Below are 23,843 nucleotides of genomic sequence, written 5' to 3'. Positions count from 1 at the left end.
TCGTTAGGGTGGCATGGAAGTTGAAATGGAAAATTTGCTGGTCCTGAACACCTTTAGAGTTGATGATTTAGTTAGTGTTCAAGAAGAACAGAAAGCTGGAAGTTGTTCCAGTCTGGACAGGAAATGACTCAGGACCAACAGGAAGGTTTCTGTGGATAGAAGTTCAGATGAGAATAACTTCCATCAGGGGAGATAGGCAGGACATGAGGGGACCAGCACTGTCCCCAAGGATTCTGACAGCAAGAAACACTGAAAAACCCTAAAAATGAACCGTAGAGTCTAGGATGTCAATATTGCAAATTAATGAGCCTCTCATGATTAGCAAAAGCCTTCTCTTCAAGTATTTTGCTGTGTCTTGCTATGACGAGGCGAGTTCTGGAAGTCATGCTTCACTGCTACGATTGACAAAACTGGACTTTTTGTTTTGTTTTTAAAATGTATCTTTTGACATTGTAAAGTCATTATTTCTCTTATCTGTGTGATCTTTAGCACCTACTGTTTGTATCATTTGATATTTATAGTCTTCCAGAGGCCTATTGGCTGCTTTGTGTTTTGTTGGATCATACTCTTTTTCAATCTTTGTGAGTTTTTTGGCAGGGATGGGGGGATGGGGAGAGGGCCTCTTGCTGTGTTGCCCAGGCTGGTCTTCAACTCCTGGGCTGTGGTACTTAAAGCTAACCAGGATACACTGATTGCTCGTGGAGATGAATTGTAGGTATTGTTATTTTCATCCTATGCTGCAGACAAGGTGAGTGAGGTTGTGTTTGTCCCAGGTCACATAATGTTTCAAGTGGGATAAATCTCAGGAAGTCTGGCCTGCTAGCTCACACTGGTTCCCACTGCACTCCGGAGATGCACTCCGTAGTCTTTACTGTGCTAATGTGCCCCCCCCTCCCCCGCCAGCCAGGAGGAGCTGTGAGCCTTCACCCACCTGCAGATATGAGACTCAATGTGGTGGCAGGTGCCATTCTGGCAGAATCAACATCTGGTAACAGCCTTCTATGTGTGTTCTGTCGCTGGTTGAAATGGGTGAACCAAAAGATGGCTGAGGGACTGGGGGTGTTGGATGAGGGAGATGTTTTTGTACACGGGTATATAACGAACACACTAATTCCATCAGGCTCCTTGGAGCCTGTGTTTATTAAGACACCATAGGAGAGAACATGTGTCATAGTCCCCCATGTGCTGCTTTGAGTGAGAAGCTAGGTAGATGGCATATCATCCTGAGATGGTGGCCTTGGGAATCGCATGGTCCCAAGGAGTTTTTTAAGAACAGCACACGCGTGAGGGATGGGATGGATAGAGGTTGGTGTGAGCACGAAGCTGTTGAGTATGGAGAAAGACAGTCTTCCTACTCATTCTCTGTGGATTACCTTCCCAACTTAGAGGATAACATGTTAATGTGTAAGCAACTAGTGAACTGGGAAGAAAATTTTTCATTCAACAAATGTTTATTGAACATCACCTTGTGCCAGAAACTCTGGAAGAGGAGACCAGGGGACATGGCTCTGGCTTTGTAGAACTCAGTCTGTAACTGGTGGGTCCCTCAGAGCTAGACACATTCTGGGCATGTTGAGCTCAAGTGGAGAACTTGCCTCAAGAGCACCATGTGTCTCTTGTACTGTAATTCTGCTTTCTTCAACTAACAGCTTTGGTGAGAACACCTTCATCATTTCAGCAATTCTTGGCTGAGTCACCGCCGCAAATTCTGGCTTGTAAATTCTAGTCCTTGAGCCACTGCTCGGCCAGCTTCTTCATTGCACTGATGCCAAGAAATTCTTGAGCCAGAACCTCAGCTCAGGTCTGTAGGGATGCAGAACAAAACACAAGGCTCCTGTTTACATCCTCAGGCTGGGGCCACCCATTTTTCTGGAACAGTCAGGATTTCCTCAGGAAGTTGCCTTGGGGAGGGTGGGCCAGGGCTGAGAAGGATGTGATGACATGCAGCCCCCTGCCCGGGCTTGGCTGAGGTCAGGCCTGGGTGTGTCTCTGGGCCCACCCTTTCCAGCCCTGTGTTCCATCCAAGGCCAGCCTTCCTGCTCAAATGGGGCTGGGGGATATGGGGGATTGTCAGATTTCTACCCCCTGGCACTGGACTTCCAGGAGAGGGCACTCCTAGGGGTCTACCCGAATCACAGGCAGCATCTCCATCAGCATCTGAGTCCCAGCTTTTCCCACAGGGCCTGTGGGTGGGAGCACTCCAGAGCTGCTGGGTCGGCCATGAATGTGGCCTTCGGAAGGAATGACGGATCTGAGAATGTGACAATTTGTTTGGCCTGGCTGAGCCCAGGCCTCATCTGTGATCAAGTGGATTATTCAGCTGTATGCTGTGTGCAGCAAAGGAATACTGTAACTCACACTGATTTTTTAGTTAAAAATGTAACGGGGAGGTTATCTTCTGTAGAAGGCCTCGGTAGTTGGCTTTATAATTCAAAAAAGCAGTAAGGATAGCTTAAGTTTGTTATGTACCCAGCTGGATTATATATAATGCTTCTGGGGTAATGAATTCAGGTTTTGGAGTGGACAGGCTCGATTTGAAGTTTGGATCTTCTCTTTACCAGCCAGGTGACAGTAGAAACTAAGTTTCTATGCCTTCATTGTGTAGTTAGTAAGACCTACATTAAATAATCTGTGTTTCAAGTGAAATAGGGTACAAAAGTGCCTGACATATAGTCTAGGTGTTCGATAAATGTTCTATAAATACAACATATATATATATATATATATATATATGCACATACATGTAAATATATGGATGTATACATATATGTAAATGTTCTCACTATATAGATATTCAGTAAACGTTCATTTCTCCCTTAATTTCCATGCTTCCTACATTTCCAGCACACACATACTCAGGTTTACACATGTGCGCAGTCCTACCTCTTTGACACAAACCCCAAATTCTGGTCTCTCCTTGACATAAATGCAAGTTCTAAGTCTTTGTTTCTGAGTCCATGGAATAGGGTAGTCAATGGAAAACATTCAGCTTGTTGATAAACTTGATCAAATGAGACAGAAGCAAATAATTTTCTAGGCATTTATGTGATGTACAAAACTGCATGCTGTGTCCTAGTGCGAGAGTTAATAATTCACTCAGTTGTTAAGCTTTTAGTGACCAGCCTTATGTGACCTTGTGTCACTGCAACAGGAAGCAGAAACACCTTGGCCTGCTAAAGCTGTGCAAGTCAACTTTGTATTACTGTCACAAAATACCCGAGGCAATCAATTTTTTGGCTCACAGTTGGAGAAGGTTCAGTCCATGTCATTGGTTGGCCCTGTTGCTTTGGGCCTGTGGCAGCACAGTTCATCATGGTGGGGAATGCATGGTAGAGGAGGAGCAAAGAAAGAACAGAAAGAGCAGGGTTCCTAATATCCAAGATCATCATTCCCCCGATAACCTAAATTACTTCCGCTAGGCACTGCTTCCTGATAGTTTCACCACCTCCCACTAGTGCCATGCTGAGGACCAATCCTCTAACAGATGGGCCTTTGCTGCTAATCAACAGCCAAAGTATTTGAAAAATCTTAATCTGTGTAACTAGTGTTCAATTATAAATAAAGGTGCGGGGAAGGAGAAAATTAAATGCATTAAAATTTGTACAAATTCTTATTATGGTACCCAGGATTAGTAGGTATTTTACAAATGTTGTCATTATTTTAAATAAAATGAAAGAGTGGATCGATTTATGTGGACCAGAATTCCTGAATGTGTGGATGTGAAACTATTAGAAATCTGCAGCTGGTTCGAGGGAGAGAGGTTGCCTGCACACAGCACAAGAGGCCTGACTTTAGCCACACCCCCTGCTAGGAAAGGGCCAGGGCCACTGTGGAAGCTGGATGTGTCACGGGTCCCAGGGACTTGTACATACTGTTTAATACTATTTCTGCCTGGACACAGGTGATTTTATTATGTTGTAGGAAAAATTTTGAAAACAGTGTGAATGTTGGTTGTGATTATCCATAAAATGATAAGCAGCAATGGTTAATGTTAATGTCAGGAACAATCACTTGCTGAGTTCCAGGTGCTAGGTGCTGCTTAGAAGTTTTGCGTGGATCATTTCCTTTGTTTGGCCACATTGCCTCTTGAGGCAAGTATCTCTCCAAGGCACAAAACAAATTTAATAATTTCTTTAAATTTTGAGGTCAGAGATGGAGCTCTTAATTACTTCACCACGGTGGTTCTTTGCTTTCATATATACGTGATTGTTTACCAAGAAGGATAGAGGGATAGATCAAGGGATCTCTCAAATGTCTCTATAGACAAAAATCTTCTATGGTCTTTTTTGTTTGTTTTGGTACCAGGGATTGACCTTGGGACCTTGCACTTGTGAGGCAGGTGGCTGCACCACTGAGTTAAATCCCTGGCCCACCTTCTGTGGTCTTTTAAATTCTGTTTGTATATGTTTTGTTGAAAAAAAGTATTGTGGAATATGGACAAAGTCCAGCACAATTCTAAGAAACAAGAAGGTAACTGTCATTGGATATTTGAAGGTAACAATAGTTGGCAAGACTTGGAATCAGGAAGAAATTTACACAAAAGTTGTTGTCTGTAGAAAGTTTTTAAATACTTAGTCCCAGCCCTATAGTACTTAAATTATTCCTGCCTGAACATACAGGATAGATAGAATCTCTCTCTCTCTCTCTCTCTCTCTCTCTCTCTCTCTCTCTCTCGTCTTTAACCTTCATCATCTTGATTTTCTCCTATTAAATTTTTCCTCTGCTTTGGAGTGCTTTTTACTCTTGTGTCTTTTTGGAAATATATTCAGATCTATTAAGATATCCCCAAATGAGAACTGAAATATGTTTTAAATAAGAAGTGAAATTTCACCATGAAAGCCAACCCGAGTGTATCACCACCTGCTTTATGCTTAGTGTCTTCCTCTTGTGCCAGAGATTCCTGCAGTAGTAAGTCTCCAGTCCCCCCACCTGCTCAGCGTGCGACACAGGCCTGAGAAAAAGAATACACTAAGAGACAGAACTAAGAGAGGAAGCAGGGTACCAGGATGACCAGTGCTGGTGCACTGACAAAGGCGCTGGACTTTTATTGGCAATCAGTTGGGGGAAAGGTGATGTGTGGTTTCTATGGAAATTAATGTAAACAAGGCTTATAATGGACAAGACAAAGCATTCTCAAATTAGGAACAGAATAGACAAAATATATGATTGTAATTACAACACTGTCCTTCTAATCAGAAGGTTTTAATTCTGTGGGAACAGAATTTTGGTGAGAGTTACTCTGATCTCAGTATGCAGGCTTCAGCCAGACTCACTTCTATAAACAAGCCAGTGGCGGGGTTAACTCTTCACAGCCTGCTTTGGGCATAATCAATATTATGGTCCTCTGCACTCTTGGTCATCTCCTTCACTGTTGCTATCGAGATCCCAGCCTGACAGAACTGTGCAGTTTCAGAAATGGTGCTGTCCCCCCACAACCCCCTTACCTCTGTGTTTTACATTAGGGTCTTTGTTATCACTGAGGGGGATAGGGAGAGAAGAAGCTAATGTCATTAGGCCAAAGTTTAGAAGCAAATTAAATGAGTTTGAAATTACTTATCAATCTCTCCTTAGGCATTCTCTAAATTATTTCTGTGGAAAACGAAGTTGGTCTTTTGCATTTTGTTGCATGACTACTCTTGTCTCTAGGCAGGTGGTGCAGACCTGAGCCCTGCCCTGGGCCCAGAGCCGAGATGCCTCAGGGTTCCTAGAGCCCAGAGAAAGATGAGGCTGGAATGGAACAGGAACCTTCTCTCCAGCTCCCAGCACACCTGCCCGCATGACCCAGCAGCATGGTGGTGTATCTGCAGCTCCTTGGTGGACAGTTAACTCATGTGGCCTGTGGAGAATCTTCATTCCCTAGTTTGAGCATGGAGGTCAAAAGACCTTATTTTGGGTTATTCATTAGCAGATCCATTTTCTCCACCCATAGTTGCTCATAGAACGTTGTCTCTAAATGTGATGTAAAACGTTGTTTAGGGTTATAGATTACTTATGGCTTGGATACACAAAATACTTTGAAATAATCCACACATTTTTGCAAAATGCAATAATGCAAATATTTCTGGGCTCGTTTAAATTGTAGTTATATGAGGAAGTGCACCATCTCCTTACCGTCAGCCTAGAACCACTAGCATGTAAAAACCTGTTTCTGCTGCTATGTTCTTTCCCTTTCAGACTTACAGACTAGAAGAGTTCTTTAGAAGCCTTGTCTGTGGAGTGAAATAATTTTCCCTTTGGTAGCAGTTATTTTGCAGTATTATGCTTATTGCATTTGACTTTCTCACATGTACAAAACTAATAAATTACATAAACATAAAAGTGCTAAGTGTTGGAACTGACACCTCTCAGGGGTTTGTTTTTAATAAGCTTATGTAATTAACACCTTGAACTATATTCCATTTGTTTCTTTTGAAACCGTACAAAGAGAGCAGGATGATGCATATATACAAGGCACCAGAGAAGTTAATATTGGCTTTTAAAATTGTAATGAAGTCATGGTGTTTGAAAGTTAAAACTTGCTAGTTATTTTTAAGTCTGAGAACTGAGGAATGGATATCTTACTTAAAGGAAGAATTAAAATGTAAAGCAACATATAAATTGTTCATATGCATTTGCCCAAGGGCCAGAGCATACTGCCCAGTACCTTGTGAGTTAACTGATCATTTCACTTTCTCTTATCTGTTCATTCATTCATCCAGTACATTAGTACTGACAGCCTGCTATACACAGTTCTAGAACAGAATAAAACTTAGAAAAATCTTTGACCTTCTGGACTAGGTACTTTAGTTATGGAAGGGAGATAGTAAAATAAACATAATAAATAAATAAAAATTTTTATTTATTTGTTTTTGTGGTATTGGAGATCAAACCTAGAGGCACTCTACCACCTAGCTGCATCTCCAGCACTTACTATTTTTTAAATTTTTTATTTTGAAATACATCTTGCTAAGTTGCCTGCATGAGACTTGACCTGCTGACCCTCCCGTCCCAGCCTCCCAAGTGCTGGGATTACAGGTGGGTGTGTGCCACCATGCCTGGATGCAAACTGTTTTAAGGCACACGGTGGGGTTAGAGAGTACAGGGGAGGGAACTTGCTTTTTGAGCTAGGAAGAGAAGAGGGTGCAGAGTTGTGAACAGATAACTGGGAAGACTAGAGAGAGAGTGAATGGAAAGGCCTGGCCAGAGCTGAAGGTGTTTGGAGCATGAGAGGACTAACAAGGCAACCAGAGCAACTGGGGACTGGAAGAGGCATGAGATGAGACAGGAGCAAGGTGAGGGGTATATGGGTGTGATGCATTCTTTAGGTCAATGCATCCATTTAGGTAGATGTGGCCTTTAGGAGGGGACAGGTTTCTAAGAAGAGAGAGACCTGATTTGACTCAGGTTCTAATAGGATCCCTCCATTTGCTGTTCTTAGAAGATACTCAAGGGTGCAAAGAGGAAGCCTATTCTTTGGTTCCCAGTATAAAATGCACTTACTTTATAATGGGAAAATGACTCATCTTAATGGAATCAGCACATTCATTAAAACAAGCAAACAAGCAAACAAGCAAAGCATCTTGATAATATGTTTAAATTTCTTTGTAGGCTTACCCCCTACAAAACGGCAAAGAAATAAAATAAAAATATTTTTGCTATCCACATCACAGAGAAGAAAGTGAAATTGCCCTTTTCTTTTTTTATAGGGCCCTTGAGAAACATAAAAAGTTTGGGTAGTTTGCTTTAAATGTACCAATAAACTTAACTGGGAAAAGTTTGGGTAGGAGGTGGGCCTGCCCTGACTAGTTCATGGGGCCATATGGGTTTGCTTCCTCGTGAATCTAAGAAATGATGGGAAGAAGGGCGCGGGGAGAAGGTTCAAGCAGCACTGACCGGGACAGCTCTTCCCCAAGATCTAGCTGCTGACCTTATAAAAATGTTTATTTTTCAGTGAAATCAGTTGTTCTTTCAAGAAAGTATACAATTGATATCTAACCATTAAGTATCACAAAAGGGCCATGGTGATGTTATTCTCACCTTGTGAGGAAATTGAGAAGATGGATGGTTTCACTCTGAAACAGTAATTGGCTTAGTAGAATGATGTAGATTTCTTTTTGTTCTTTTAGACATAAAATGAATCTCACATTTACATTGTACCCCTGGGTAGAAAGTGGTACAAAGCAAATACTCTCCACTCCCAACTTCCAAGCTGTTTTTAATCTATAAGTAGGAACAAACCCATATGCTTCTGACGCTTTTTCAGAGTTCTTTCCTATTATATTTTTGGAAAAACTATAACCTCTTATGATAAGAATTGAAATCATCTTGAGGAGAAATTATGTGGTTATAAAAGAACTTTTATCCCTGAAAAAAACTGAAAGTGTGGCCATTGTGCCCTACGTATTATCCAGTTCTAGGGTTAGATGGGAAAAATGACAAGTGTGGGTACGGAGGAGGATACTTAATAGTAGGGGTGATTTTGTGGGCCGACTATCCAAATCTCGCTTTCCCTATATGTTGCAGGCAGAATGTAGTACAGGGTGAAACCAACAGATTTTCTCCATACCTGACATTCACAAGCGCGCCTTGTGACCCTGAGAGGAATCCTTGGTGTACTGTTGCTGTGGTTTAATCGAAGTGGTCAGAAAAGCAAATGATAAAAGTGAGGTCATGAAATGTGTTGGGGAGGCTTAGGTTTATAAAGAGTTGTTTTGGGGTTGTTTGGCATTTTTTTTGTTGTTTGCTTTGAGATAGGGTTTTGTTAAATGGATCAGACTGGCCTTGAACTCACTATGTAGCTCAGGTTGGCCTCGAACTCACTGTGCTCCTCTGCCTCTGCTGCAAAGGGTTACCATGTTTTCTCTGGTGACAGCATTGTAGGTGCATTTGTTTACTTATCACGCCTGACCAATGGAGGGAACCGGTGGTTTTCTAGGTGTGTTTTCGTGCTGGGAGTGAGTGCCAAGGATTCATTCATATAAATTTGTGAGCCATTTTATGTAGTCCTTGTTTCAAAAATCTTAATGCTTTTTTCTCTCAGAATAAGAGAAGACTGTGGGACTTCATTGACTTAAGCCCACCGCACCAACGAGCTTTCCCTCGAGTTCTCTTTTGTGTATGAAAAAGCTTTGGATCCCAACAAGGCCACATCAAGACCTTCTAATCCCTTGACAGGAATTCTCAGCCTCTGCATGAATCTTCCTCTTGTAGGCTGCCCTTGTTCCAGGAAGCTGTCCTTTTTGACTGTAGGAATGCCTGGAAAGAGGACTAACATCCCCCAGGACTTTACTTTGTCTTTATTGTTGAGAAGCTGAAGCTTTTTGTGTCGAGAAGGTGGAAAGAGGCAGATAAACTGGTGGCAGTTTGCTTAGGGTCACTTTATTGATGTCAGCCTAATGAGTGGCTTCATAGCTGAACAGAATAGCCAAATAAAATAATAAAAGCAGACTAGCTAGGCAAGGACTCCTTTCATAGGGAGATTTTCTAGCTGGTGAGGAACAGGCACTGTCAGTTCACAGGTTCCAATTGAGTGCCCTATGTTAAGTGGTTTTTATGCAAAATGCAAAGCTAATGAAATCAGGTTGCTGCTTTTAAAATCTATGTGGTTTGGTTGTCACTGAAACATATGGCAGGGATTTCCTATACTGTTTAAAGGTAACAGCTCACACTTTACCTCCCTTCTTACTTAGCCTTCTATGGCCTTTGAATTCCTGACAAGTCCCAAGCCTGGGTTCCATTCTCTCTTCCTTTCCTGCCACACCTGTGCCATGTGACTGTGCAGCCACCCAAGGCAGCCTTTCCTCTGTGACACTGGGCTGTGCTGTGATACAGAGGAATTATAATTGTCCCGTCTGCCTGGAGGACCACCCCCCCATTTGTCATCATTTCTGATGACTTAGTTCCTGCTTCCTTGTCTTACTCATGGACTGTATTATAGATGTAAGGTCAGTGGGACTAAGGGCTATGACTACAAGCTCACTATTATATATGTAAAAATGCTTGTTTGGTGCGAAGTCTGAAAATTTATGGTTGCTTAGGATTTTTACAGTCATCACAGGAACATGAGAGATGGATTCTGCTGCCTATCCCTCATTCGTTCTGTTCATTCATTCATGCATGCCGCATGAGTCATCCATTTATGCACATGTGTATTTTGGAGCTACTTCTTAGGTAACAGCTTAAAACTCGCATCCTGGTGGTGTTAGGTACTGAGGTTGCAAAGAAAAGATGACACCTAGCCCCAACCTTTAAAAACTCTTATATTTCTTGTTGACAGTAAGTAATAAACACATAAAAGCCACCTTTTAACACCTCTTTGCAATGGAAAATTTAAAATGTATCAAGTAGAGAGACTTATTCTCAAGTACAGAGACCACCTTACTCAAGCACTAGCGTTTTCAATCGTGGCTCTGCCTGTGTGCCTTCACTACTTCTTCTGACCCCATGATGTTGAAGCACCTCTGGATATCATGTCAAGCCATTTGTTTATATGTGAGATGGGGAATGTAGGATTTATTGTGATGTAGGTCAGGTGCTAGGCATAGGGTATTTTAGATATTACCCATCAGTTCTCAAAAATGTGGAATTTTTGGTAGTGGCACCAAGAAGTAGTTAAATCAACTTTATTGCAAGCACAAGGTGTGTTGCCAGTCAACTTTGATCCAGTTGTCTAGATTCCTAGGGCTCATCCTAGTTGCATGTAGGAGGACCAGGAGGAAGTAAAGCAGAATCAAGGTCAGTCTAATTCCATGAAGGGCCCGCACTTCATGTCTCTTTGTTCACACAGTGGCAGAATATAATTTGTATAAATCACGGCAAATTTGAATGTTGTATAATGTTCAATCATATTGCCAGAGATTTCAGTATTGTTCTGAGATTAACATTAATTTCCAGAATTCTAGGATTCTCAAAGATTACTTTTTCCAGTGACTAAATAAAAAATTGGTTGGTTAAATGTTTGAGAATATCCACATACAACTTCAGGTTTGTATGCCAGAGTCAAAGTGTGATTCATACTCACCAAAATCTGTGAATCTGGTCTAAAATTGTGACTTCATTCCTACCCAACTAAGGGTGCTATTCTTTCCAGATCTGTGATTCTGTTAAGCCTAGGACAGTTTAGAAATGGAAAATGAGTTCAGTCTAAAATTGCCATCTGCTAAATTCTAATGTTCTTTTTGAGTCTGAATCTATAGTTGTATTCTTTTTTACTACCATTACTATTATGTACAGTACTGTGGATCGAATCCAGGGCCTTTGCAATAGGGGTTCATCTCCAGCCCTTTTAAAATTTTTTATTTTGAGGCAAGTTCTCATTAAGTTGCCTAGGCTGGGCTCCAATTTATGATCCTTCTGCCTCAGCTTCCTGGATTATTGGGATTGTAGGCGTGTACCACCAGGCCCAGCAAGTATGCTTGTAACCTTTGAAAGTGGATTATCGGTGTTACCATTCTTTTCTCTGAATTTTCACATTCTAAAGATTCCTGTCACTCATAGCCAGCAGATTGATTCTTTCAGGGCCTTTAACATGCTCACGAGGGGGCCGTAGTAGATCTTGCTGCTAGGCGGCTTGAACCATAGGTGGTACATGGATACCTGTCCCATTGGGCAGCTTTTTTAGTAATTCTGTTAGAAGAAGGCTGATAAAAGAGAGTACATCTGTTGGTACAACCAGTGGTACAAGCCATCTGATGGGACAGTCATGCATGTACCACCAGTGGTCCAAGCCAATGGGGATGTGTTAATTCCAAAGGACCTTATATCATGCATATAGCTTACTAAATTCCTTTAATAAGTTGCCACAACTTAACCATACTACTGCACTGAATTAAAGGATGCATTTTGCCCTTCTGTTTGGTGATAGTAAACAATCACGTATATATGTTGATTTTTATATTGTGTGCTTAGCAAATACACAGCACTTGGATTCTAGTAGTTTCAGTCAGTATTACTTGAGTTAATGAAATATCCTGTAAACTGTTGATAACCGAAGATCATACTCACAAACTTTATAGCCATCCCTTCTTCTTTATATTGGGTAATCACTGTGAGTCAGAGGCACCAGCATTTAAGGACATGTATTCTAGCAATAACATTTCTTCTGAAAAATCTCAAGCCTTGTGGACCCTAGGTGTATATAGACTGCTTTGGGCCTGAGATATGGAGGCGAGAGACAGAGATGCTTCTGCTCGGGTTTCACTCTATCCAATAACAGGTGATGTTACCTCAAGAGACTCCAGAGTCTTCCAATTCTCCTTCCCCTTCACTGAGTGCAAACCCAGGAGTCAGCAGGTCTCTGTGAAGAGCTTCAGTTTCTCCTGTAGGTTGTCCATGGCATCAGGCTGAGCTGATGAGACTGTGATGTGGGTTCTAGTTGTCTTTGTGGCTCCCAGTTCTCCTGGGCTCTGTCTTGGCCTTGTTCTCTTTCATATCCTACTTTGTTCCTGCCATCCCCGCCGACCTGGAGTGATTTAGGTGCTGTGCTGGCCACAGAGGAAGGCAGCAGCCTATGTGGGGTCAGTTCACCAGCTCCCATGACCCCAGCCTTGACCTAGAAGGCCCCCCTGATGGATCAGCACCTGCAGCTGCTTATCCATGATTTTACTTGTAATTGTTTTATCTCATTTAAACACTCGATTCAGTGTGTTTGTATTTTGTTTTGTTGTGGTGGTGATGGTTCTAGGGATCAAACCCAGAGCCTCACAAGCACCGGACAAGTTCTCTGCCACTAAGCTATACCTCCAGCCCCTTTGTGTGTGTTTTTTGTTTGTTTGTTTGTTTTGTATTTTTGTGCTGGGGATTAAACTCGGGACCTTTCACTTAAGTGTAAAGCAGATGGTGGAATCACTGAGCTAAATCCCCGGCCCCCTTTGTGTGTATTTTTAATGTAAGTAATCATAGTTGTATATAGATTGAATTAATATTAATAAGTGTTTATTATTAGATATAGTCACAAATAAATTATACATATGAGATGTTATCTAACATACTGTAAAGGTTTACATTTAAAAAACTATTGCAGTGAAAGAGAATTCATTAATCCACTTCAAATTGTTCTCCGTCCCTCTGAACACACTATTCTTATCATTTTGCCACTTTTCTGAAGCAGTTCCGGAAGTCCTGTCTTGTGAGTGTCTTTATTTGGGCTGTTGTGGCTGCGTCAGTGTCCTGACTGATTCACAATGTTCACTTTTCATGGTCATTAACTTTGGGGAAGAGCCAAATTTGCATGGTACCGGATCTGGTGAATGATATAGATGAAGACACATCATTATGTTTTTATGAGCCTGCCTTTTTCTTGTATTGTAGTAGGCAATAGCATTTACCATATTTTAAAATCTGAAACACTTATGAACGGACTTTTAGAACTGCTTCAGAAAGTGTCGAGAACAGTGGGATAAATGTGTTTGAAGCAAGGGGGATTATTTTGAGGGGAATAAATGGCAATGTGTCTTTAAAAATTCAAACATGTGCCATATATTATTGTTATCCCTTGCACATTAAAGAGATTCTGTGCCCTCTTTCTTCCGTGATATCCACCCTCTTCCAGATTTTTGGAGTCCGTGGCTCTAGAATTGGGAGCTGACAGAGTTTTGGGAAGGAGAGTGGTCAGTCCCACTTTCTGTGAGGCTGTTTATTATTCAGAAGTGGGTTTAGGTTAACTGAGGCCCACCTAACCTCAGCACAGTAAGGGGGCCTTGGACACCATGGCCATATTTACCAAAGTAAGAATTAGACATAGACTCTATCAAGTTCTGGGTGGTTTTGGAGAGAGGGAGATATTAAGACAGTCCTCCTCCATCCACCTGCTGGCCCCAGGGTCCTCCCACACCATCAGCATGATCTAATGTGTTTCTTTAGTGTGTGACATTTTTTAGTTGTTATGGACTGAAAACATTTTCATGAACTGTATTTCGGCCAACCCCCGACACCCATGCCTGTCTCTCTCTCTCTCTCTCTCTCTCTCTCTCTCTCTCTCATTGAATTTCTCCAAAATGACATGATAGGATAGGACAGGATGAGAAGATGACAATTGAAAGATGACAGCTTTGATGATGCTAAACAAGAAAACGTGAATTCATGTCTTTTTTATGCTTTTAGCAGTTTCACCTGAAAGGTTGTCAGAAGTGTTTTTTACCTCAAAATGTTTAAGCGAACTAATTAAGAACGCAAACATGTTGTGAAGTAGTCTAAGAACTCAGTCTTCATTGTTTTATACTGATTTCTTTTAGCATATTTGGCTTGCAGGATATATCTATATCTAATCTATATCTATATCTGTTCTTCCCTTGGAGCAATACGAATATAACATGGTTTATTTTGTATAAAATATACCGTGCATGTGCTTATAGGAATAGAAAAAGAGAAAAAAATGAATGAGCCAGGAATCTGTTCCATTTCTTTCCCACAACTCTGAGAAGTTATAGCAAAACATTTGGGTTGTCCCTTGAGGCTCTCTCTAGATAGTAAAATAAGAGGACCACAAGTTCATTTGCATTCATTTACATATAATCTGCATAGGACAGAGTACATCGTATGTCCTGATGTTTTCAGAGAGAAAAGAAAAAAATTCCTCTTTCCTCTCTTAAGTCTGTGGAGATATTAAAATGATATCTAGGGAAAGAAGAGCAAAAATAACAAAGGTACACATATACATGCCTTCTGTTTTCATAGTACTTTTAGATTTCAAATTTTCCAGAGACAGAAGTACATGGGATAAAGCTCAGAATGTTAAACCAGTTATTGAGAGAATGCTGCCTGAAGTGTTTTGATTCAACGGCCTTTCTCTTTATAGCTTTACTGTATGTTAGTTGCCTGAAAGTTATATATTGGTCATATGAAAGATGTATCTTGGTGTAAATGTGCTCTGTGGCCTCTAGAGATGACTGCATGAGTTTGAATTCCACTGAACTAACAACACTGGTAGTGGGGGCCACTGATTCAGTTCTACATCAAGTGCAGCAGATGGTCAATCATATGGACTAGAACTGTGACCCAGTTCTGTAAGAAAAGGAAAGAGAACTTGCATTTGCATGTATCTCTTTTTTTGTTTTTAAAGACAAAGATGAGAAAAACATTCTTATAATGTGACTCAAAATTGAATTTTCATGTAACTCTTTTCTTACTAAACATGGGCTTGGGAAAATTCTTATAAAAAGATAGTGTGACTTAGAGTTTCACAATCTGCTTAAATTTTTTGAAGAAGTAAGGTTTTCCTCTCCTCCTAAACTTGGACTCATATTGCTTTAGCCTAATACATGAGAACCAAATGGGAAGAAATAAGAAAGAAGTGAAATAGATTAGGCAAGTCATAAGCTGAACTCGAAGCTTTTAATAACTTTTAAAAAAGTCTATAAAGACATCTATGTTTCATGTTCCTGTCCATGTCCCCCACCCCCACAAGGAATCTGTGTTAAGTGTTGTAGTAATGGTATTTATTATGGTAAATGGAGAGATGACTTAAAGTCACATTAGGGTTAGAGGCTTATTTTGTAACAGAGAGTCAGACATAGGCTTCACTTTTCCTAGAAGGATGCAGATAAATGTGGTGCCTTGATCACATTAGTTGTATTATTTAAATTCCCTACAAGCGCTTGTCGCGAATACTTTCAGTGGCAGTGATTATTTTCATTAACTAGGTCTATACTTATCTCAAACAAAAAACAAGTTGGATAAAAATGTTATGAGGTTTGCCAGATTATTCTGAAAAAATCTGGATTTTTTTTTTCTTTTTTAAAACCACCGGACAGGGCATGGACTTTGACATGATGGAGATATAAAAAGCTGTCCACATGCACTGTGTACAACTCGAAATGCACACCAGCGAAAGCATTGCTGTCATCAAACCCATGAACATTCATGTTCTGCCAGAATTTCCTCCTTCCCCCTTTGTGTTATTTTTAAAGAGCTTGGAATTTAAGTGGATGAAGAGAAAATCAGGGGCTGGGGTTTTAGCTCAGTGGTACAGACATGTGCCCACCATGTACAAGCTCTCCTCCCCAAGTCACCAGCTAGTTCATTGGTTCCATTTAAGTGAGCCATGGAAGATTGTTTTGGAGGATGGCAGAGAATCTTGTAAAAATATACACATTCTTTTATTATCGTCCCTTTGTTGGCATTTAAATTATCAAGATGGATGAAAGTGGTGATTATAGGGGCTTCCTGCACATCTGGAGAGTGATTTGGACCAATGTAAACACAGCTGTGCCACCTTGCCTTAAATTATTACCTGCTGAATCCGTGTGCGGAGTGGCCGTGGTGCCACATTGGGGATGTGAAATACTGGCTGTCTGTGGCCTGCCTTGAGTTAAACAGCTGCTGTCTTCCTCATGAGTAATGGATATGTTTTCAGGCCTCCAAATATTTGAAAGAGTTTTGCGTGATTTGGGGTGGAATGGAAAATTAACCTTTTTCTCTAACAGGAAAAAAAGACTGGAAACTTTAGAATGGAAGAGGTTAACTTAGATGGTGTTTGTAGAGAGGAAGAGAAGAAATGTGGTTTCAGTACACCTAGTTAAGTATTCTTTTAATTGTTCTAGTGGCTTCTATTAGTCTGAGAAAACAGTTGTTACAGGTCGTATAGTTAACAAACATGAGAGCTGTAAGTTTTGAGATAAGCCAGAATTCTTGATTGAAGTGTATTGGTGAGGAAGAAGTGACTGTGCTGGGGTTGGGGAGAGAATGATCTATTCAGGAGTAGCCACAGGGAAAGTATAAGCCAGTGTTCCTGCTGCAAGCCCACTTGGCTAGTAAAAGAGTGGGTGGGGTGTGGTATCTGTCCTCAGGTGGTGGGTGTGTTGTTTCCTTAAATGGTGAAGGCACAAGTTTCTGGATGAGAGAGAACACCACAATTCTAAGAGACCAACCCAACTTTGAAGAGCCCAGGAGCCTAGCTTTTGTGAGGATCAAGGATGGAACTCAGTCTTTACGCCACCTGCTCATCTCTGCCTGTGAATGAACACTGACAAAAGTGCTCTTTGTCCCTTCTGAGGGTGCTCAGAAAGCGTGAGATGCGTAAGTAATCAGGAGTGGTGAGGGCTTTGTCTTTGAGTTGTGAACGGACTTTCTTAGGTTATAAAAGGTCAATGCCCTGATGTCAAAATTGCCCAGTCCCCCTCGGCCTAGAGTACTGCAGGTCTTCCTGGAATGACCCACGCACACCGTCTTCTGAGGGGATGTTCTAGTCAGGGCAGTTGTCTGGTGGTTAGAACAGATGCCCCCACAGGAGCTGCTCTTCTGCCCTTTTCTCTCCTAGTTTCCTATAGTAATTTCCCTCTGTTCTCCTGAGGTGTTATGTGTGCTGGGGCAGGAGGTGAGAAGGGATGATGGCCTACTCAGGCCTCCTTTTGCTGCTGCCTGCTGCTCTCTGCCCCCTGTCTGGTCTTCTCAGTACCTAGGGCTCAGCTATTTTTCTTGCCTACCTTCCTGCCCACCCCGCACCGTGACTTCCCGTGCCCCCCCTTTCTTTTTTGTGGTACTAGGGATTGAACCCAAGACCTTCACTCTCAGCTGCATCCCTTTTTTAAATTTTGAGACAGGGTCTTGCTAAGTTACCCAGGCTTTGCTCGAACTTGCAGTCCTCCTGCCTCAGCCTCTTGGAGTGCTGAGATTGCAGAGATATGCTACCCTGTGCAGCTTCAGCCTTCATCTTGACAATGCTGGAACTAGGGACCAGAGGTGAAGGGGACTGAAAGCTGGATTGGTATATTAGGGGTCTATCTTGCAGAGTGTGTGATGAGTTTGCCTGGAAGGTTGTCAGTGGAGGGAGGGCTGGCCAGATCTCTGTTTAGCAAGGTTATTTTAGTGACTTGGTCTAGGGCAGATTGGGCAAGGTCGGGGAGACAAGAGGCAGTTGTAAGCGTTGGAGTTGTGGCCCATGGACATGTATTGTTGAGTTGAAATGAGTCAGGGCAATCTTTAGGATCATAATGTACTTTATCACGCTGTATTTCAGGACCCTCACCGTGAGATATTCTGGCCCAGTTCCTTCTTCCTTGAAAGCAGTTTCTTCATTGGGGCAGAAAGGGAAGGGCCAGTGGGCTAAGGGCCTCTGTCCTAATCTTTCAGAGGAGGATGGGCTCCCACCTCCTCTGCTGTGTGCAGCCTGGGGTCTCAGACTGACTGTAGAGAAAACAATCTCTTGCCCAGACATGCTCAAATATTCAAAGATCTTACTGGCTCTGTACAAGTCCTTCATTTCCCTGGCTCTGTGGTAGGATCTCTGAGGCACAAGCCTCAAATGCAGAACATGTTAATGGTGAGAAAGGAAGGAGCGATTTCTAAAAAACTGTCTCTTTCAATTTCTATTTCTCCTCTCTCTTAGTTCCTAAAATAGGGGAATGCAGAAGTGGAGTGAGACAATTGCTTGCTGTGGCTGAGGCTTTCTGTCCAGGGCCGGGGTTTTGAGAAATCGAATCCCACGCTCTGCTTGCAACTAATGCTGTGCTTCGGTGATAGACATGTAGCTATGGGAGAAGCATGAACATTAAAAACTGAAAACCCTGGTGAGCAGCCCAGCCTAGAAAGTGTGGGCACGCATTGTAGATCACCAAGAACATATATTTTCCTTGGTTGCCTTGAAAGAGTCGTGTTCCTTGGTTGTCTTGTTCAAGTCACTTATTCATATCAAAGGAAGGTCTTGTTGGAAGATAACAGAGGAGAGGAGGTGCCTTTCGAACTGGAGGAAGTGATAGAAAACACAGTTTAACTCACAAATGTTACCCTCTCTGTGTGTGCTCCCATGTGTATTAGGGAATCCACTCCCTCACAGAATAGTAGCAGGGTACAGAACAGTCGGAGATGAATGTATTTAGCCAGAGGAGGCTTGAGAACTGGCTGCTGCCAGTCTGCTCCTTCATGATTACTGTTGTTGCTCTGACCGAGAAGTTGAGAGATAAGTCTGGGACCACTTACCTTTGTGAGACCTCAGAGCTGGGTGTAAAGTCACTCTGTGTGCTCTGGGACAACTACCTGGGCAAGAGACAAGTGACATGTTTGCTTATTTTGGTAAATTAATAACCACCAGTACTTGGAGTGTGCAATAATCCTAATGAATAATGGGAACATTAATGGCCACAAGAATGAATGGGCGTAGGAACGAACACTAATGACTGATGAATGAGGTTTTCCACTTTTCTGAGGGTCTTCTGGGAGGGTAAGAAGTGTGGTCCAGAAGCGGTATTCTGCATGGTATCCTGAGTTCCCAGGATCCACTCAGGTTGCTGAGAAGGAGGCTGGCACCTGTGTCTGTCTGTAAGTTTCCCCAAGACGGAAGAGAGGCCTGCGATGTAGCCATGGCCAGACTTGGGTTGCAGGGCTCCTGGGACTTGAGGTGCCTTTGCAGGAAGCACTTTCTTCACCTTTCTTCCCTTTGCCCTGCTGGGGAAGCAGGTTTGGGCTGTTGGCCATGGCTTTGGCACCAGGCAGGCCTGGTGGGAGACCTGGCTTCCTTGCTTGTTGTCTTTGGCTTCTGATAGCAGTCACTCACCTTCATTGAGCTTCTATTTGTCCATCAATACAGTGAGGAAAAGAACAAGTCCTGTCTTAGGACTGTCCAGGGGATTGGGTCTCACTTGTAAGGATCAGCCTGGCACATGGCCACAGGGTAATAAATATCAGTCTTTATTATTACAAATGCTGTAGAGAGCATGATCAGATGGCCTGGGGCTTTTCCAAGGTGGACTTACCTACCTGACTGCCTTTGTTTTCTCCTCTTTCTCCTTCCCCAACCTCCTCCCCCAGGACGGTTCCCTGGGAAACATTGATGACCTGGCACAGCAGTATGCAGATTATTACAATACCTGCTTCTCAGACGTGTGTGAGAGGATGGAGGAGCTGCGGAAACGGCGGGTTTCCCAGGACCTCGATGTGGTGAGTGGCGGCGAACACTGGGAATATTCTTCTGCTCAGCAGAGTGTTTCCTGCTCCTGCCTAGCCCAGCAGCCCCCAGCCCTTCTGGTAGCCCTGCATTGCCCGGAGCTTCAGTCTGTACTTGCAGTGGTTAAAACATAAGGTCCCCAGAAGATCATTGCAGTTATTTTGCAGGTCTTTAGTACACTGCCTGTTGGCTGGCTGGTTAACAGAACCAAATCTTTGCCGTAACTGAGAGACTAGATTTTTATTTATTTAATTTTTAACTTAAAGAGAAAGGATGTTTTTACTCTTGACTGGTAAGCTCAAAAGGTGCCTGTGCAAGCTATTTTTCTTCCTTCCTTTCCACCCCCCCCATTTTTCTTTTCTTCTTTTTCACTTTTGAAAGACAAAAGAAAATTTACAGAAGCAAAATGCCACCCATAATGTCTCACCTATCAATAAACATATGGGCATTTTAGAGGTCTTTCAGTGTTTTTCTGGATGTTTAAAAATTTGCAATGCAGAGCTAGGAATTTAGCTCAGTGGTCCTGAGTTCCATCCCCAGTACCAAAAAAAGAAAAACAAATTGCAATACAGTTTTCTTGTTTATGTTAAAAACTTGTACCTTGGTTTTTATGCAGCACTTTGTTATTATCTTGTTATAGTTCATCTTCCAGGGTATTGAAATCTCTTTGCAGTCACCAGCTTTTCTGACTCTGTGCTCTCCTCTAACTTAGGAACATTGAAAATAATGTGGCAGCTTTGTAAAGATCTTTGCAGGCATAACTCGGGGAACATTTGGTCTTGTGTGGGATATATAATAAATAGCACAGATGTTCTCTATACAATCTGTACGTATGCTGGTAGTTCCATGCTGTAAAGTATCTTACTGAAACTTGATTTTTATGACTTCAAATTAGCTACCCACTAGATTCACTTCAGTCCTATGTTGCTTGAATCCAGAACTTCACTGTCTTACTTAATTTTCTCATTGCTGAGACAAAATCCCTGACACCCAAAGTTAAAGGCGGAAAAGGTTTATTTAGATCTCAGTTTGTGTATTTCACTTTTGAAAATAATGGGCTGACTGCAAGGCAGAGTGGCTGGCAGATAAGCATTGCAGAGGAGAAACAACTCATGGAGAGCAGCAAAGCCATCAGTTCATGACAAGGTAGCAAAGCAATCAAGAGATGACCACAGCCTTTTCTGTCCCTTGTATCTTATCCAGGCTACCGGCCATTAAGGTGGGTAGCACTTACACCCTTAATCCTAGTGACCTGGGTCTTAGCATTGCACCATGAATCATTCCCAGTATTATATACTCTAGATCCAGTCACCTCTGAAAAAGTTCCACCTCTGATCGCAAGAGGCTTTTGGGGGGACATCTAGACATACGCCATAACACTCACACATACCAGGCAACTGCTCTACCATTGAACTATATTCCCAACAATTTTAAATTTTAATTTGAGACATGGTCTCACTAAGTTGCCTAGGCTGGCCTTATACTTGTAACATGCCTGCTTTAGCCTCCTGAGTAGCCAGGATTATAAGCTGGGACTGCAGGCATGAGACACCAGGGCTGGCAGTTCCATGCAAGTTGTGTTGTTGTGTGTGCTGACCTGCAACCCTCCTCCTGAGAGGGGAAAGCAGAAGAAAAGTCCCTGTTCTCCATATCTCACCCAGAGAGCTCCTTTTGGGACCTTCTCCTATGATGGGGGCTGCATCATAGGTGCTTGTTTACGGCACCCCTGTGCCTTTGAAATGCACCGATTCAGTTGAAACCTTACTCAAAATTTTAAATCTCCTTAGGGTGGAAACAGAACTAGGTAACTAATTTAGAATTAATTAAAAACAGCTAATTCTTTCTTGTGTTATGTAAAGAGATTCTGTTTTAGAAGGGACACGACAAGTGCGTGGGCATAAACACGGTCTATTTCCACTTAAGTGGGCACTTAAAGTTCTTGCTTCTTTCTAAAATTTCTTTCCTCAGCTCAACCCCAGTAAAGATCCCTGGGCCAGGAAGTGACATTATGACTGCCAAATAGTAACTCATGCTCTTCATCTGCAGGGATTGGCATTAGCTTAATAGAGTTGGTTGAGGCTAAGAAGTGTCACTCGGGGGCAGAAAGCCATGGTCCCAGACCTTGGCTCGGGCAGGCATGTGGGCGTCATCGTTGCCAGGGGATGTTTTCTCTCTGACTTGTCTTCTGGTGTGTGTGAGTGGTGGGGGCATTTGTTTCTAGGAAAATAACCTCCTGTGTCAAAAGACTCCTATGCTTTGCTAAATAAAATAAATAGGATGCCCTGTTGGGATATAGTTAATGAGAAATACGCTGATTTTCACAGTACTGCCACAGAAAACTGAACCACTGCACTTTTGTTTTTGCTTTGTTTGTTTTTTTGTTGTCGTTTTTCTTTGTTTGTTTTGTTTTTTGTTTTTGTCATGTTGGGGATTGAACTCAGGGCTGTTCACATGTTAGGCACAAGCTGCACTGCTGAGCTACACCCCAAGCCCTTCATTTTGGAATGTTGTCATTTTGACCTGGAATATTAGTCCTGTATGGTCTTCCTGGACATTTCATGGTACATGGAAATGACGGCTATGCATTTATAGCACAGTAAGCTCTGTGCAGACTTCTAGCTGGTCTAAGAGTTGGGGCCACCAGAATCATCCCTCTGGTGTTCAGGAACCTTGGAAGGCTGCTTCTAGGTAGGAAGGGAAGCCTGCCTGTGGATGGGCTAAATATCCTCCTTCCTGTTTAGACAGATGGAACTAATTTGGTGTGCTCTATTCCAGAGCAGCAAAAGACAGTCTGGGGGAAAAAAGAAACACCACATGGGTTTAATTAGTTGCCATCAAAGGTGTGAGAACTTGGTGCTGGGTAAAATTGATGGGAGCTAATTCAAGCCAGGCTGGAAGCGTGACTGTTCATTCTTTAAATTGTAGCCAGTAGGAAGAGTAAGATCCTAAATTGGCACATTTAAATCTATGAAATTCCAGGCAAGCCATAGAAGTAAAGGAGATTTTTCTCTCTGGTACTGGGGATTAAACCCAGGCCTTCACACTGAGCTACATGCTCAGCCCATTTTAAGATTTTTTAAAATTTTGAGACAGGATCATGCTAAATTGCCTGGGCTGGACTTGAACCTGGAATCCTTTTGCTTTCAGCCTCCCAGAGTACTGGGATTACAGGCATGTGCCACCACGGCTGGCTATAAAAAGGTATTTTTATTTATTTTTTGGTACTGGGGATCAAACTCAGAACCTTGAGCTTGCAGGGCAGGCGGCAGCACCACTGAGCTAAATCCCTGGTCCTAAAAGTGTAAGAAGTTGGATATTTCATGTGTCGGGCACATGGCTCGGTAGTGTGGAAGTCCATGTTAAACAGATTTTCCTTCCGATTATCCATCCTTTAGGCCACACATGCAATGCAAGCAGCTTATTCACTGTTCCCTTTCTCAGCAGCAGCTCATCATACGTTTGACTCCTGATGGCAGCTCATATCCTTGCAGAGCTGTGGCTTTTAGTCCATAACACAGCACTCCTATTGACTGCACCTGAATTTTAAGTATATTTCTAGTCTTTGAATTCTGCCTTTGGACAAGTGAAAAAACTGCCTCCTTGTTTGCCTGGTGGAACAACCTTGGGTCTGAAGACATGGAGGTTAATACTCTCTGTATTCATAAGCAACTCTGGCAAAGGTAAATACAAGATAGCTTCAAAGAGGAATAATCTACTAAAAGCAGTAAGAGAAAGTCACGTAATTAAGAGCCTAAAACAGTAATAGTAATAGTAAAAACAGTAGCATAACGTATATTGTGTTTTTGAAAAACTAAGTTAGAAAACAGACCTGAGTTGAATCAGTTTATGATAGGCAAAGTCTGGTGATGTAGCTCAGTGGTAAACCGCTAAATTTCTGGGTGAATTCTAGGGCTAATATTTTATAGGCAGAACAAATATTTAGATTTTATATTTGGCTTTAAAAAGTAAAAAAATATGTTATATATAA

At 42.1% G+C, this 23,843-nt stretch overlaps 1 protein-coding gene across 4 annotated transcripts in view; it reads left to right on the top strand.

Moving 5' to 3' along the window:
* Sash1 (SAM and SH3 domain containing 1) overlaps positions 1 to 23,843 on the top strand; it is a 933,133-nt gene that overhangs the window by 774,306 nt on the left and 134,984 nt on the right. For 3 of the 4 annotated variants that reach the window (XM_019209951.2, XM_033763318.1, XM_010639655.2), the window contains exon 2: positions 19,720 to 19,848. The exons of the other annotated variant lie outside the window; for it this stretch is intronic. In XM_019209951.2, coding sequence (XP_019065496.1) covers positions 19,720 to 19,848 — 129 coding nt within the window. The remainder of the gene's footprint in view (positions 1 to 19,719; positions 19,849 to 23,843) is intronic. 4 annotated transcript variants of the gene reach the window in all.

This window comes from Fukomys damarensis, unplaced genomic scaffold (assembly GCF_012274545.1).
Source record: "Fukomys damarensis isolate Sample0158 unplaced genomic scaffold, DMR_v1.0_HiC HiC_scaffold_14, whole genome shotgun sequence".
Classification (NCBI taxonomy): domain Eukaryota; kingdom Metazoa; phylum Chordata; class Mammalia; order Rodentia; family Bathyergidae; genus Fukomys; species Fukomys damarensis.
This window is presented reverse-complemented; position numbering and strand designations above follow the sequence as displayed.